The following is a 16568-nucleotide window of genomic DNA, read 5'->3' as shown; positions in this document are numbered from 1 at the left end:
GAGGTGGGTGCGGCCTTGGTGAGGACCCACCCCGTAAGCCCGCGGCCAATCAGGAGCCGCCGCTCCAGACCCGCCTCTGGAGCGGGAGGCCAATCACAGCGGTCAGGGAGAAGGGAATCCTGGGCGCGGGAGACACGTGTTCGAGTGCTTGTGGGAACGCGCAGGCGGGTCGGGGTCGGGCTTGGGGGCTCCGGCCAAGCCTCTGGGACTGACGGTGGGTTCAGCTTCTGCATCCCCAGTGCTTGAGATATAGAGCATGGGGTGAGGTGGGTGGGGGGCAGGGCCGGATTCAGGTTGGATGAGGCCCTCAGCTGCTGAAGGTAATGGGGCCCTTGATATGTCCAGCTGTCCTCTGCCCACGTTGTTTTTTGTGTGGAATAGATGCTATATGGTCATTGATGGACCTAATAGGTATCTCAAGCCATTTGCACATCACAAAATATGTATTTTAGCAAAGTAATTGTTGAACTGAAATACAATTAAGAAGAAGTGAATAATGAATAGTTAAATAACTTAACATGATTTTTTATTCATAACAAATTTAATAATGCATACACATGGGCATTTGGCAATAACAAAAGTTCCTTTGGAAACACAATTTACAAAGACTCGCAATCTAGTCTCTAGAAACTTGCTATAACATGAAATAATAATTGCTGTAAATATATAATGCAAACTACTTTGTTGCTGTTGTTTAGTCGTGTCCGCCTCTTTGTGACCCCCTGGACCAGAGCACGCCAGGCACTCCTGTCTTCCACTGCCTCCCGCAGTTTGGTCAAACTCATGCTGGTAGCTTCGAGAACACTGTCCCACCATCTCGTCCTCTGTCCTCCCCTTCTCCTTGTGTCCTCCATCTTTCCCAACATCAGGGGCTTTTCCAGGGAGTCTTCTCTTCTCATGAGGTGGCCAAAGTATTGGAGCCTCAGCTTCAGGATCTGTCCCTCCAGTGAGCCCTCAGGGCTGATTTCCTTCAGAATGAAGAAGAAGAAGAAGAAGAAGAAGAAGAAGAAGAAGAAGAGTTTGGATTTGATATCCCGCCTTTCACTCCCTTTAAGGAGTCTCAAAGCGGCTAACATTCTCCTTTCCCTTCCTCCCCCACAACAAACACTCTGTGAGGTGAGTGGGGCTGAGAGACTTTGACTGGCCCAAGGTCACCCAGCAGCTGCATGTGGAGGAGCGGAGACGCGAACCCGGTTACCCAGATTACGTGACTACCGCTCTTAACCACTACACCACACTGGAGAGGTTTGATCTCAAATACAAGATGGGTGACACCTGGCTTGAGAGCAGTACATGTGAAAAGGATCTAGGAGTCTTGGTTGACCACAAACTTGACATGAGTCAACAGTGTGACGCGGCAGCTAAAAAAGCCAATGCAATTCTGGGCTGCATCAATAGGAGTATAGCGTCTAGATCAAGGTAAGTTATAGTGCCACTGTATTCTGCTCTGGTCAGACCTCACCTGGAGTACTGTGTCCAGTTCTGGGCACCACAGTTCAAGAAGGACACTGACAAACTGGAACGTGTCCAGAGGAGGGCAACCAAAATGGTCAAAGGCCTGGAAACGATGCCTTATGAGGAACGGCTAAGGGAGCTGGGCATGTTTAGCCTGGAGAAGAGGAGGTTAAGGGGTGATATGATAGTCATGTTCAAATATATAAAAGGATGTCACATAGAGGAAGGAGAAAGGTTGTTTTCTGCTGCTCCAGAGAAGCGGACACGGAGCAATGGATCCAAACTACAAGAAAGAAGATTCCACCTAAACATTAGGAAGAACTTCCTGACAGTAAGAGCTGTTCGACAGTGGAATTTGCTGCCAAGGAGTGTGGTGGAGTCTCCTTCTTTGGAGGTCTTTAAGCAGAGGCTTGACAACCATATGTCAGGAGTGCTCTGATGGTGTTTCCTGCTTGGCAGGGGGTTGGACTCGATGACCCTTGTGGTCTCTTCCAAATCTATGATTCTATGATTCTATGATCTTCTTGCAGTCCATGGGACTCTCAAGAGTCTCCTCCAGCACCAGAATTCAAAAGCGTCAATTCTTCGGCGATCAGCCTTCTTTATGGTCCAGCTCTCACTTCCATACATCACTACTGGGAAAACCATGCAAACTACTAATTTTTATAAATAGCAGAATGTAGACACCCTCTATATAGAAATGAGCAAACAAGGGATATTTTAGGGAGCAGGCTATCAGGCGGGGTCGCAAAGGAAAGTCTTCCACAACATAGTGCATAGTTTGGACTGTGGAACTCTTGTGTCTGTCTGAAGAATGACACAGCCTGGGGATCCAGTGACAACTACCAATTCCGATTGCTTTCAAAGAGGATTAGACAAATTCATGGAGGAGGAGAGGGCTATCCAGGGCCTATGCTCTGAGGCAGCCGTGCTCCTGAGTCCTAGTTTCTGGAAGCTGCAGGAGGGGAGAGTAGTTACTCTTGCGCTCGGATCCTGCTTCCAGTTTTCCCACAGGCATCTGATCAGCCACTGTGAGAGCCGGAGGCTGGACTAGATGGCCCCCCTTTGGCCCAATCCAGCAGCATCTTTTTAGGTCCTTAAATTTAGACAAACAGAAGCAGAGCAACGCTGGTGATGGGGTGTTAAAATGTGTCTGGAATGGGTCACGTTTATCCAGAAAGTCCTACCTCACCTTTCCGTTCCTTGGGTGTCTGTTTTTAACTTCTTGATGGCTTTATGTTATGGTTTTATGGTTTTATTGCTGTAAACCGCTTCGATATATTTTTCTTTTACAATATAGCAGTATTCGGCACAGGTCAATTCTGTATCCAGGGCAGCTGTCTCCCATCTCCATCTGGTACGCAGGCTGAGACCCTCCCTGCCCGCGGACTGTCTCGCCAGAGTGGTGCATGCTCTAGTTATCTCCCGCTTGGACTACTGCAATGCGCTCTATGTGGGGCTACCTTTGAAGGTGACCCGGAAACTACAACTAATCCAGAATGTGGCAGCTAGACTGGTGAATGGGAGCAGCCGCCGAGACCACATAACACTGGTGGTGGCGCCCGCCCGTCAGATGTCAAGGAAATAAAGAACTATCTGACATTCAGAAAACATCTTAAGGCAGCCCTGTTCAGGGAAGTTTTTAATGTATGACATATTCGTGTATTTTTGGTCTTTGTGGAAGCCGCTCAGAGTGGTTGGGGAAACCCAGCCAGATGGGCGGGGTACAAATAATAAATTATTATTATTTTTATTATTCAAATCTTTTTATGTACAGATTCTTCCCCCTGAGGTTCCTAAGGTTCGTAGCCAAGGGTGATTTTGCCAAACTCACCTGCCTTGGGGCAACAGAGAAACTGACCAGCTCCCTGCATACAATGAGAGAATTCTCTGCAATGCTTGTTCCGTGGCAGACCTGTGGTTTGGGTAGTGGGGACACCTTGGTGTGCAGGGATTTGCAAAGAGTTTCCCAGGACCTTGAAAGCACCTGCACTGGATAATCTTATTTGCCTCTTTTGAACGTCGCTGTTTTCTTCCAGATGCCAGCAAATGTGGAGATCAAGGCGCGGGTTCGGGACCGGGCAGAGCTACTAAGGAACGCTGAGCGGCTGAGCGGATCCCCAGGCTGTGTCATTCTTCAGACAGACACCTTTTTTCCTGCCCCCAACGGGCGACTGAAACTTCGGGACTTCAGGGTGAGTGAGCCAACACAGATGGGGGAATTTCCGTGCATAGATGGAGGGTGTCTCTGAACTCTGATAATCTGCTTCTTTCTCTAGTCAGAGCAGTGGTTCTCAGAATAAAAATTAGCTTGCGCCACACCAATTTTTTTAACTTGATAAGAAATATATGGGAAAACAAAAAGAAGCAACTCTTAGCAGTGCTTGATTTGTAATGCAGAACACAACTTCTTTAGAATATAATCATGGGGCATCCAGGGGTATAAAGCAAATACATAAGAACATGGATCATTCCCAAAATATAATGATAAACAAACCTCTTACATATGTACCTTAAATATGCATACATACTCAATGAGAGGTGTGAGTGAGCTTTTTTGCTGGATAATCTCATCTATATTTGGTCTAATTTGAGACAAATAAACTCTCTTCATCTACAAAAAGAAGCCATTCTCTTTTCTAATATTTCAGATTGGTCAGAGTTGAAAATCCCTGTTCACAATAATATGACATGGAGAACTGTAGAAGAATGGCAAGTGCTCTTGAATATATCTATCATCTATCTATCTATCTATCTATCTATCTATCTTTCTTTCTATCTATATAATAAATGATACTATGCTATACTACATTGAAATATACGAATGTTTTTTTGATTATCCTTGACTCTCAATGCCACACTAATGTGGCACTTCTCTCCCTTTGAGAACCACTGGGTCAGACGATAGAGAGGGTTGTTTTGTGTGTACCTACTGCACACAGGTAAACATCTCTTTTTATTGCCCCACCCATCGCTCCACCCCCCATTGATGCGGGTGACGCTGTGGGTTAAACCACAGAGCCTAGGGCTTGCCGATCAGAAGGTCGGTGGTTCGAATCCCCGCGACGGAGTGAGCTCCCATTGCTCAGTCCCTGCTCCTGACAACCTAGCATGTCGAAAGCAAGTGCAAGTAGATAAATAGGTACTGCTCTGGCGGGAAGGTAAACGGCGTTTCTGTGCGCTGCTCTGGTTCGCCAGAAGCGGCTTAGTCCTCCTGGCCACATGACCCGGAAGCTGCACGCTGGCTCCCTTGGCCAATAAAGCAAGATGTGCGCCGCAACCCCAGAGTCGTCTGTGACTGGATCTAAGGGTCAGGGGTCCCTTTACCTTTAACTTTACCTTACTGCACACAGGTAAACATCTCTTTTTATTGCCCCACCCACTTTTGCCTCTGGCTCCACCCACCATTGACACGTGGCCCTTGAACTGAAGACGGGTCCCCAGTCCTGGGCCTTGAACTTCCAACTGCTGCCCGATTTCCCCTGCTTTATCAGACTGACCTCACAAGCGAGCCGTCAGCCTCCAGGAGACCAAAGCTCAAACTCTGCGGGAGGGTGGATAAATTATTAGACAGGCAATCTGTCACCAGTCCAAGGGTGAGGCCATTCTGGAGTTCTCTTAGCTCAGAACAGTCAAAGTCAAGAGCCTGATAACCATCTCTAGTAGTACTTTAAATCCCTTCTCAAGGATCCTTTCAGTTTCCAGAGTGCTTTGTGGACTCGTATGATTTTTCTTCCGAAAGATCTTGTGAGGGAGAGGCCAGGACCCATTTTTACAGGTGGGGAGCTGAAAAATCTCCATTCCTTTTAGGTAGTGGTGATTGAAAGGCCACATTTGCAAGAGAAAGAAGATTCTTTTTATCACATGTGGTGGTCTTGTAGTAAAGTTAAAGCTTACTGGGAAGTGATGCATAATGAATTGAAAAGGATGTTTAAAATAAACTTTGTAAAAAAACACCAGAAGCTTTTCTTTTGGGAATTATAAGGACAGAACTACCTAAAAGGTATAGAAATTTATTCATGTATGCGACAACAGCAGCAAGAATGTCACTTGCCCAAAAGTGGAAAGAAGCAAAAGGAAGAATGGATACAAAAACCTAGGGAATACGCAGAAATGGCGAAACTTACCGGAAGAATAGGAAATCAAGATAACAAACTTTTTATAAAAGAATTGAAATGGTTTGTTGAATATTTACAAACACACTGTAAACAGATAAGAACATAGGCAGGATTATTGTAATAACCTGCAGTTTTATAAGAATATACAGTGGTACCTCAGGTTACATACACTTCAGGTTATATACGCTTCAGGATGAGAACAGAAATTGTGCTTCGGCGGCGTGGCAACAGCAGGAGGCCCCATTAGCTAAAGTGGTGCTTCAGGTTAAGAACAGTTTCAGGTTAAGAATGGACCTCTGGAACAAATTAAGTACTTAACCCGAGGTACCACTGTATATTTAAAGTAGATGAATAAATGAATAAGTTAAGTTAATTTTGAATACGGTGGACGCTTGGGCTGCAAACGTGATCCGTGCGGGAGGCACGTTTGCAACCCGCAGCGCCATGTCTGTGCACGCGCAGGTCATGATTCGCCGCTTCTGCACGTGAGCAAAGCACGGTTTAACGCTTCTGCGCATGCATAAGTGCCAAAACCCGGAAGTAACCCGTTCCGGTACTTCTGGGTTTGGCACGGTGTGCAACCCAAAACCGCACAACCTGAAGTGTCTGTAACCCGAGGTATGACTGTATGCAGAAAATATAAAAATAAATTTAAGGAAAGAGGGGGAAGGAAGAAATGTTAAAATGATTGTAAATTTATTGAAGTGTCTAAAATTGAAAATCATAAATAAAAAGAAAGAAAAACCACATTTGCAAAAATGAGATTATAATAATAATAGTTTTATTATTTGTACACCGCCCCAGAGGGGGAGGGAATCCATTTGTGGCATGTGGCATTTCTTCTCAGACTGAATTCTGGGAAATATGACGGTGCGGGGGGGGGGGAGAGGGGCACACTTCACATCCTGATGAATGAAAATGGTCATACCACGAACTTCCTTTCATCTCGGGGGCAGCTGTTTCATCTCCCATGGGCTGACGCCAAATCTTCTCTTCCCAGGACGGCTGTGGGCAGCTGGTCTTTTATAACCGCCCTGACGCCGAAGGCCCCAAGCTCTCACATTACGCCATCTCACCCACGGATGATCCCACCGGGCTTACGGTAATTCCGGGGGGGGGGGGAGCTGTTTCTCACTGTGCTTTCTAAAGGCTCCTGGATGCTGCCCAGCAGCCCACCTGGATGGGGGGGGGATCCCTAATAATAATAATAATAATAATAATAATAATTTATACCCCGCCAACTTATGTTGGGTTGAAATAAACAACAGATGAGTGACAAGTGTTATACGGGAGGCATCTCCCGAGCATGTCTCAGAGAGTCCCTTTTATTGAATATTACAGCATTGCCACATATGTGCTTGTTGCTGATTGGTTAACACAAAGACAAAGCAAGGGTTGCATATAGGCATTAATCATCAATAGATTAAAGGTTGGGAAAGGAACACAGAGTTGGACTGGTATGAAAACCTCCTTATTAAACTATTTACTAATGATTGATATACTCCTTTATTAAACTAGTGATTGATATAGTAAAACTTAAAAGGGCATAACCATCGCATTCATAGATGTGGTCAACCACGCATTAAGAACAGGTCACAATACGATGTTTCATGAACTTAATATGAACTGAACATTCTAGGCAGAAGCAAAACTTCCCATCAAACTTGCTTCCGGGTTTTCGGCGTTTGAGAACCAAGGTACCACAGTAATGCATTTCTTTTAGTGTTTGAATTGTAAACTGCTTTGGGTGCCTTAGTAGAAAGGCGGGATATGAACCCAGCGAATAATAATGCTGCCGCTGACCTCCTCTGACTGGCAGCTGCTGTCCAAGGCCTGAGATGCAGAGAAGGAGAGCCCTTTCCCAGCTCTCCTCCCTTGAGAGCCTTTCAACCAGGGTCCGAACTCAGGACCTTTCGTGTGGCATGCGCAGGCTGGTTGGTAGACCTGGTGGAGAACCTGATATGTGCATGTGTGAATGCTGCTCTCCCTCTGCCTGACCCCCACTCACTCTTCCCCTTGCAGGCTGTGCTGTCCCAGGCCCTTGGGGTGCAGGGGACAGTGAAGAAGGAGCGGCGCCTCTACCTGGTGGGCCAGACCCGTGTCCATGTGGATCGCGTGGAAGGGCTGGGCGACTTCATGGAGCTGGAGGTGAGGGTAGCTAGGGGTGCTAGGTCAGCAGGCGGACGTGAAATCTGGCCCTGGAGGGAGGCATTGCTCAGACAAGAGGCTTGGGAGTTGAGACCGAAGGCAGGATTTGGCCTGGAGAAAGGAGCAAAGCGGAATAAAGGCCCAGTGGGATCTGGTTGCACCAGGGGAAAGGAATCTGGTCAAGGTAGCAGATCCTAGGGGAGGTGGAAGAAATCTAGGCAGATCAGGGGGACTGAACAGAAGTGCGGGCAGAGTTCTTCCAGCTTCTTTTGGCAAGGGATGCGAGGAAACCAGAAGCCAAGAAACCAAATCAAACCGTCTTGCTAAATTGGGTTCTAGATATGGAGTTGGGCAGAGAGTCCTCTATATTATCTATACAGGTAAGGAGGCAGCACAAGGGGTGCTTCCTGTTTAATCGCTGCAGCTCCCTGCCAGGACCTGATGAGGCCCCATTCAGAACCACCCTATCAGGACTGCAGCACACTCTGCTTTGAAGATGGAGGCTGGGACCTGGGGGCACTGTTAGGCAGTGGTTCCGCTCCTTCCTCCTGGGCCATGTCCAAAAAGTGGTGGTGGGGGATGAGAGTTCAGACCCCTGGGCTCTCACTTGTGGGGTGCCTCAGGGTTCCGTCCCCTCCCCCATTCTTTTCAACATCTACATGCAGCCGCTGAGAGAGATCATCAGGGGGTTTGGGCTGGGTGTTCATCAATATGCGGATGATACCCAGCTCTACCTCTCTTTCAAATCAGAATCAGTGAAGGCAGTGAAGGTCCTGTGTGAGTGTCTGGAGGCGGTTGGAGGATGGATGGCAGCTAACAGATTGAGGTTGAATCCTGACAAGACAGAAGTACTGTTTTGGGGGGACAGGGGGCAGGCAGGTGTCGAGGACTCCCTGGCCCTGAATGGGGTAACTGTGCCCCAGAAGGACCAGGTGCACAACCTGGGAGTCATTTTGGACTCACAGCTGTCCATGGAGGCGCAGGTCCATTCTGTGTCCAGGGTGGCTGTCTACCAGCTCCATCTGGTACACAGGATGAGACCCTCCCTGCCCGCAGACTGTTTCACCAGAGTGGTGCATGCTCTGGTTATCTACGTGGGGGTACCTTTGAAGGTGACCCGGAAACTGCAATTAATCCAGAATGCGGCAGCTAGACTGGTGACTGGGAGCAGCCACCAAGACACATAACACCGGTCTTGAAAGACCTACGCTGGCTCCCAGGACGTTTCCGAGCACAATTCAAAGTGTTGGTGCTGACCTTGAAAGCCCTAAACGGCCTCGGTCCAGTATACCTGAAGGAGCGTCTCCATCCTCATCATTCTGCCCAGACACTGAGGTCCAGCGCCGAGGGCCTTCTGGCGGTTCCCTCCCTGCAAGAAGTGAGGTTACAGGGAACCAGGCAGAGGGCCTTCCCGGCAGTGGCACCCGCCCTGTGGAACACCCTCCCATCAGATGTCAAAGAGAAAACCAACTACCAGACTTTTAGAAGACATCTGAAGGCAGCCCTGTTTAGGGAAGCTTTTAATGTTTAATAGATTATTGTATTTTACTATTCTGTTGGAAGCTGGCCAGAGTGGCTGGGGAAACCCAGCCAGATGGGCGGGGTATAAATAGTAACAACTTCTTCTTCTTCTTCTTCTTCTGCTTCTGCTTCTGCTTCTGCTTCTGCTTCTTCTTCTTCTTGACACGCACACTCAGTCTGGCTTCAGTCTAGGTTTCCCACCTCACTGGTAGACCAGCCCACTCGACTCCCCCAAGGGATCTCCCCCTTAGTGCAGCAAACACGGAAGACGTCCCAACAACACGTTACGTGGAATCGCCTTCGCGGCCACCAACTTGGATGGCTTTAAAAGAGGGTTGGAGAAACTCATGGAGGGGGAGAGGGATATCGATGACCACAAGCCAGGAGAGCTAGACTCTGCCTCCATTTTTGGAGGCAGTAAATGCTTCTGAATCCCAGTTGCTTGAAACCTCAGGAAGGGGGAGCTGCTCTTGTGCTCAAATTATGCTTGTGGGTTTGCCTTTGGGGTATCTGGTTGGCCAACGGGAGAGCAGGATGGTGGACTGGAAGGGCCCCCGGCCTTGCCCAGCAGCCTCTTCTTAGGTTCTGTTCCATCCCCGTAGGTGGTTCTTCAGGAGCAACAGAGCCCCCAGGATGGCGAAGAGGTGGCCCGGCAGCTGATGAAGGAGCTGGGCGTCCACCAGGAGGACCTACTGGCAGGGGCCTACCTGGACCTCCTGCTGGCGGGAGGAGATCTTCGCCCCTGACGCTGGACCTTCCTGGCCCATTTGAAGGTCCTCTTTCGGGATTGTGTCTCCTTATCTCCTGGATAAACAAATCAAAACACAACAGGTGCAAGAAGGGATGGAAACTGACCTTGGCTCATCAGAGAAGGTGGTGTCACATCTGCCGTTCATCTCACCTCTGTGGTCCAGACTTGGTCTTAAATTAAGTCAAAAATCTACTCCAGCTTCAAATGGACTGAAAAGCTCAGAGCTCATCATAGCTGTGTTGCCTTTTGTAGTGCGACTCACGCAACACGTTGGCAATTAATATACACAGAACAATAATTATACATACTTTATCAACCTTATAAGAAAAATACAAAATATTAAACAAAGCCACAGAGACTTGCGATCTACCCAACCTAAGATGAACTTATGATGTCTGGTTTCAATAGATTTTTCAAATGCTTAACTCAGTCCTTTAGTTAAGTTGATGAATATACCAACGAAAGGTAAGGTCGGTGTTATTCACAATACTGAGGGATGCTAGTGGAGTTGTAGACAGAGGTTAATAAAGCTGTAGACAATGAAGATGTAGATGACAGGGTACCAGCATTTTGCACTTGTTTTGCCCTGGCAGTCCAAGTAATCAAGAGGCCGCTGTTCGCTCCCAATGGGGCCCTTTTACTGGGGCTTGCAGGTAGCATACTCCCAAGATAGTTTTCCGGGCTTCTTCAGTGGTCTAATCTCAAAGCCTTGATATTGATATTCAATCTTATAGAGAATACTCTTTCTTGGCTTAAACTTAAGAGACTGATTTGCGTAGCATATCAAGACTTTGAGAACTTACCTTTTGTTGTATTTTTCTCAGAAGGTTGATGAAGTATGTATAATTATTGTTCTGTGCATATTAATCGCCAACATGTTGCATGAGTCGCACCACTATCAGCAGCACACCTTGCATTTTTCTAGGAGGGTTGCCTTTTGTGGCCAGAATGCCCTTTGGATTTAGCCTCCCTGCCCCACCCCAAATACAATAGCAGCCCAGACGATTCTGCTGGGCAGCAGCAGCAGTACTTGGGGCATGAAAAGTGGCTTCACACAAGCCTAGAGTCCTCTGTGCCATTTCAAGGGCACCCACAGTGCACCACCCAGGCCCCAGCAAAATGCCTCTGCTGAAACGTATCTGAGAATGTGAGTTCATCGCAATAAACCTGTTTATCACGAAGACGCCACAACAGTCTTTGTTGTTTTATCTGCAAATGTGCCTCTCTGCAACCGCACTGACCCCTCTGGATCCTGGGTGCTCTGTCTCACAGCCAAAATGTGCAACTGATTGCCAGGCTCTGTGCGGTTTCGTTTCCGCAACTCTGTGGCTGGCTTAATGTGCAGAGCGGTGGCCGCATAAGAAAGGGGTAGGCAAACTAAGGCCCGGAGGCCGGATGCAGCCCAATCGCCTTCTCAATCTGGCCAGCGGACGGTCCATGGATCAGCGTGTTTTTACATGAGTAATAATAATAATAAATTATTAATAATAATTTTTTTATTCCCTCTCCTCTCCGGCCAGAGCTACGCTCAGGGCAGCTAACATCAGTAAAATTACAATGAAAACATAAGGGGGGGGGGACCAATTTAAAATACAGGTTAAAATGCAATTTAAAATGCAGCCCTTTTTAAAAGCAGCCCATCGATCAAAACCGTAAAGGGAGGGAAAATATAAGGGGTCAGACTGAGTCCAAACCAAAGGCCAGGCGGAACAGCTCCATCTTACAGGCCCTGCGGAAAGATGTCAAGTCCTGCAGGGCCCTGGTCTCTGGTGACAGAGCATTCCACCAAGTCGGGGCCAGTACTGAAAAGACCCTGGCCCTAGTTGAGACCAATCTAACCACCTTGCGGCTCGGGACTTCCAAAGTGTTGTCATTTGGGGGCCTTAAGGTCCTCCGCGGGGCATACCAGGAGAGGTACGTAGTAGAATGCGACCTTTAATTTAAAATGCATCTCTGGGTTATTTGTAGGGCATAGGAATTTGTCCATCCCCTCCCCCCCCAAAAAAAATATAGTCTGGCCCACACATGGTCTGAGGGACGGTGGATCAGCCCACGGCTGAAAAAGGTTGCTGACCCCTGGCATAAGATGTCAACACAGACGATGAGCAGTTGTGGTCTGCGAGCTCCTCCAGCTGTTCGCTAAGCTGTTCCAGGAAAGGAAGGAAGCTGGTTGGTTGGGGATGTGTCCTTTTCTGAACAGATGTTGATCCAGCTTGCTCTCTTGCCCTAAATGGCACAGAAAAATCAATCCTAAGTGCGTTGCCTGAATAACAGAGCAGAGGCAGATTGCGACAGCGCCATCAGCGCCAGACCCACTTGGCAACAGTGAGCAGCAATTTATTTAAAAATAATAATTTGCAATCCCTGTTTTTAATCCTCAGTCTTTTCATTCGCCTCTCAATTCTTCCTTGCACTGGGCAGCCACTCACTATTTCCACTATTTTTATTTCATAAAATCTAAACATCACTTGTAAAAAAATAAAGCGAAAAAATAGTCAATAAGAAAAATAAAAAACAGTAAGGCTTTCGCAAAGCTAAACAATAGGCTAAATAATAATAATAATAATAATAATAATAATAATAATAATAATAATAAATTTTGTTTATATCCCTCCCTCCCCAGCTGAAGCCGGGCTCAGGGCGGCTAACAACAATAAAATAGTACAACATTCTAAAATCATTTCAATATAAAATTAATTCAAATCAAATTGATGGCAACCATTAGGCTAAAGTTCTGTGAAGATTGCCAAAGGAGGGAGTCAGGCTGTGCCCTGACCAAAGGCCTGGTGGAACAGCTCTGTCTTGCAGGCCCTGCGGAAAGATGTCAAGTCCCGCAGGGCCCTAGTCTCTTGGGACAGAGCGTTCCACCAGATCGGGGCCACAGCCAAAAAAGCCCTGGCTCTAGTTGAGGCCAGCCTAACCTCTCTGTGGCCTGGGACCTTCAGGGTGTTTTTGTTTGAAGACCGTAAGGTCCTCCGTGGGGCATACCAGGAGAGGTGGTCCCGTAGGTACGAGGGTCCTAGGCCGTATAGGGCTTTAAAGGTTAAAACCAGCACCTTAAACCTGACCCTGTACTCCACCGGGAGCCAGTGCAGGTGGTATAGCACTGGGTGAATGTGATCCCACGGATCCCCGTGAGGAGTCTCGCTGCAGCATTCTGCACCCGCTGGAGTTTCTGGGTCAGTCTCAAGGGCAGCCCCACGTAGAGCGAGCTACAATAATCCAGTCTGGAGGTGACCGTCGTGTGGATCACAGTGGCTAGGTCAGGGCGAGAGAGGTAAGGAGCCAACTGCTTACCTTGGCAGAGATGAAAAACATTTTAAGACTTGCATCAACTTCCTAAATATCTAGACATCCTTGTCAAAACAAGTACCGTATTTTTCTCACCATAGGGCGCACCGGACCATAGGGCGCACCTAGTTTTGGGAGGTGGAAAACAAGAAAAAAATATTCTGAACCCCAGAAGCCAGAAGAGCAAGAGGGATCTGGCTTCTGGGATACCGTGTGACTGTTCTGGCTTCTGGGGTAACCGTGCCAAGCCTCTTCAGGGCAGCGGGATGAAGGCTCCCCCTGCCCAAAGAGGCTGCGCAGGGCTAAAGCAGAAGCCAGGACAGACGCGCCGCTGAAGGGGCACTGCGCCTTCTCTCTCTCTGTGCAGCGCCCCTCCTTCACAGGAAAGGCGCTGTGCAAAGAGGGAGAAGGCGCAGCGCCCTTCAGCGAAGCTGGAGAAGGAACAAAAGGAGACCCTTCTGTTCCTCCTCCGGCTTCGCTGGACAGGCGCGTCGCTGTGAAGCGGGAGGAGGAACAGAAGGAGTCCCTTCTGTTCCTCCTCCGGCTTCGCACGGCAGGCGCGTCGCTCAAGGGGCACTGCGCCTTCTCTCTCTCTCTCTGCGCAGCGCTTCTCCTTCACAGGAAAGGCGCTGCGCAGAGAGGGAGAAGGCACAGCGCCCTCCAGCAAAGCTGGAGATTTCCCCCCCAGGCGCGGGGCTGGGGCGGGGGAAGCTTGAACTTCCCCCGACCCCAACCCACAGAACAGGCAACTCTCCGCAAGCCGTGGGAGCCCAGTGGCGGGCTCCCGCGCCTTGCCGAGAGCTACCCAAGCGCGCCGGGGCTTAGGGATAAGAGGCAGCTCTGTGCAAGCCGGGGGAGCCCTCCCACGGCTTGCGCAGCGCTGCCTCTTATCCCGACGCCCCAGCGCGCTGAGCAGTCGCTTCGGGTAGCTTAGGGATAAGAGGCAGCTCTGCGCAAGCCGGGGGACCCCTCCCCCGGCTTGCGCACAGCTACCCGAATCCCCGGCGCGACTTCTCAGCGCGCCGGGGCTTCGGGATAAGAGGCAGCTCGGCGCAAGCCGGGGGAGCCCTCCCGCGGCTTGCGCACAGCTACCTGAAGCCCCGGCGCGACTTCTCAGCGCGCCCGGGCTTCGGGATAAGAGGCAGCTCGGCGCAAGCCGGGGGAGCCCTCCCGCGGCTTGCGCACAGCTACCCGAAGCCCCGGCGCGACTGCTCAGCGTGCCCGGGCTTCGAGGTGCAGGCAGCTCTGCGCAAGTCGGGGGAGCCCGGGGGGGACTCCCCCGGGCTCCCAGGGCTTGCGGATAGCTTCCTGAAGCCTGGAGAGCAAGAGGGGACGGTGCGCACAGACCCCTCTCGCTCTCCAGGCTTCAGCGAAAGCCTGCATTCGCTCCATATGACGCACACACATTTCCCCTTCATTTTTGGAGGGGAAAAAGTGTGTCCTATAGAGCGAAAAATACGGTATTTATTAGCAGACGCCAAGAAAGGTGCAGTGAGGGGGCCTGGCTGATATAAACAGGCAAGGAGTTCCACAGTGCGTTTGTGCTGCTGTACGAAAGGGCTGAGTTCTTAAAAATGCAGAGCGGTTATTATGGGGCACCTGTTGAGTTGGCACCTAGGGACTAAAGCAATCTTGTAGGTAAGCCATTTCCAAGGACTCTGTATACTAAGAGTAACACCTGGAACTTGGCACTCCTTTATTACATACGAGGAAACCCCAACACCCCAGGTGGCTTTCTCCCTACATAGCAGCGCTTATTTAAACTTGTTTACCTAGAAAGTTGGGGTTTTGTAAATTCTTTTTTTAAAAAAGAGTTTTTATTGAGTTTTTCTAATTTACATTTCAAGATAATCATTTAGACAACCTTAAATCAATGACTTCCCTCTTTCTCCTTCCACGCTTCATTTTGCATGTCGTACATCCCTGTATATTTTACATGAACTAAAGCATTCATTCAGTAATCCATTGTTACACCATCAAAACATATTTACACTGCTGAATTTATCTTCATGCTACCAGTGTTTTTAAATGTACTTTCACCCAAATAGCCAGTAAACATTTCCCAGTCTTCTTTAAATGCATGTTCTTCTTGTTTTCTTATTCTATATGTTAATTCTGCAAGCTGCGCATATTCCATCAATTTAAGTTGCCATTCTTCTTTGGTTGGGACCTCGCTTGTTTTCCATTTTGGGGCTAGCATGGGCCGCAGTAGTAGAATACATAAATAACCTTTCCGTCTGAATTATCCCCAACAGAAAGGACTCTGGTTTTGTTTTTTGTTTTTTGTAAATGTGTTTTTAAACATTTTCCCCCAATTCATTGTGGATCATTTCCCAATACAGTGGTGCCCCGCAAGACGAATGCCTCGCAAGACGGAAAACCCGCTAGACGAAAGGGTTTTCCGTTTTTCAATGCGCTTCGCAGGACGAATTTCTCTATGGGCTTGCTTCATGGCAAGACATTTTCGTCTTGCGATTCCTGGGGGTTTTTTTCCGCTCCCCACCCCCTTTTTCTAAGGCACTAAGCTGCTAATAGCCTTTTAGCAGCCAATCCGCTAATCCCTTAAGCCTTTAATAGCCGCTAATAGCTGCTAAACCGCTAATAGCGCTAATCCGCTAATAGGGTTGCTTTGCAAGACAAAAAAACCGCTAGACGAAGAGACTCGCGGAACGGATTCTTTTCATCTTGCGAGGCACCACTGTACTCTTTAACCCTTTCACAAGTCCACCACATATAGAAATAGTCTTGTTGGCAGGATTTAAATACAGTGGTACCTCGAGTTACATATGCTTCAGGTTACAGACTCCGCTAACCCAGAAATAGTACCTCGGGTTGAGAACTTTGCTTCAGGATGAGAACAGAAATCGTGCAGCAGTGGCGCAGCAGCAGCAGGAGGCCCCATTAGCTAAAGTGGTTCAGGTTAAGAACAGTTTCAGGTTAAGTACGGACCTCTGGAACGAATTAAGTACTTAACCTGAGGTACCACTGTAAACATTTACAACTTTATTTACAGAGAACAAGAAGTTTAACAATGTGATAACATAATATTGTATATAAACAGCAGAATGTATCATCTGATGTAATAAACCAGAAATGGTAGTTGAGGGAAGTCAGCAGGGAATTGGAAAATGGATACTTATTTTGAGAAAAGAAAATCCTATTCATATATATATAAACAAGTCCACCACATTTGATAAAACATACCCTCTACCTCATTGCACCTCCAGCACTTATCTGATTCAGACATTTTAGCAAGTTTACTCGGGGTTAGATACCATCTATAA

The 16568-nt window shown here is 48.2% G+C and overlaps 1 protein-coding gene and 1 long non-coding RNA gene across 2 annotated transcripts in view; both read left to right on the top strand.

The window, feature by feature from the left end:
* The window catches only part of LOC310659288, a 79030-nt gene that overhangs the window by 61181 nt on the left and 1281 nt on the right, over positions 1-16568 (top strand). The window lies entirely within an intron of this gene.
* On the top strand, positions 45-10401 carry LOC310659264 (uncharacterized protein). The gene is made up of 5 exons (XM_083402554.1): positions 45-214; positions 3495-3650; positions 6574-6675; positions 7596-7721; positions 9845-10401. The coding sequence occupies exons 2-5, from the start codon at positions 3495-3497 to the stop codon at positions 9986-9988; spliced, it is 528 nt and encodes a 175-aa protein (XP_083258680.1). The 5' UTR covers positions 45-214; the 3' UTR covers positions 9989-10401.

This window comes from Podarcis tiliguerta (genome assembly GCF_965153285.1).
Source record: "Podarcis tiliguerta genome assembly, chromosome: 10".
Lineage (NCBI taxonomy): Eukaryota > Metazoa > Chordata > Lepidosauria > Squamata > Lacertidae > Podarcis > Podarcis tiliguerta.
This window is presented reverse-complemented; position numbering and strand designations above follow the sequence as displayed.

What these genes read in the sequence shown, in the direction of transcription:
- LOC310659264 (XM_083402554.1), top strand. Translation starts at nt 3,495, where the DNA reads ATGCCAGCAAATGTGGAGATCAAGGCGCGGGTTCGGGACCGGGCAGAG. An exon ending in TGAAACTTCGGGACTTCAGG is followed by an intron (nt 3,651 to 6,573) that starts GTGAGTGAGCCA and finishes TTCTCTTCCCAG; the next exon opens with GACGGCTGTGGGCAGCTGGT. An exon ending in ATGATCCCACCGGGCTTACG is followed by an intron (nt 6,676 to 7,595) that starts GTAATTCCGGGG and finishes TTCCCCTTGCAG; the next exon opens with GCTGTGCTGTCCCAGGCCCT.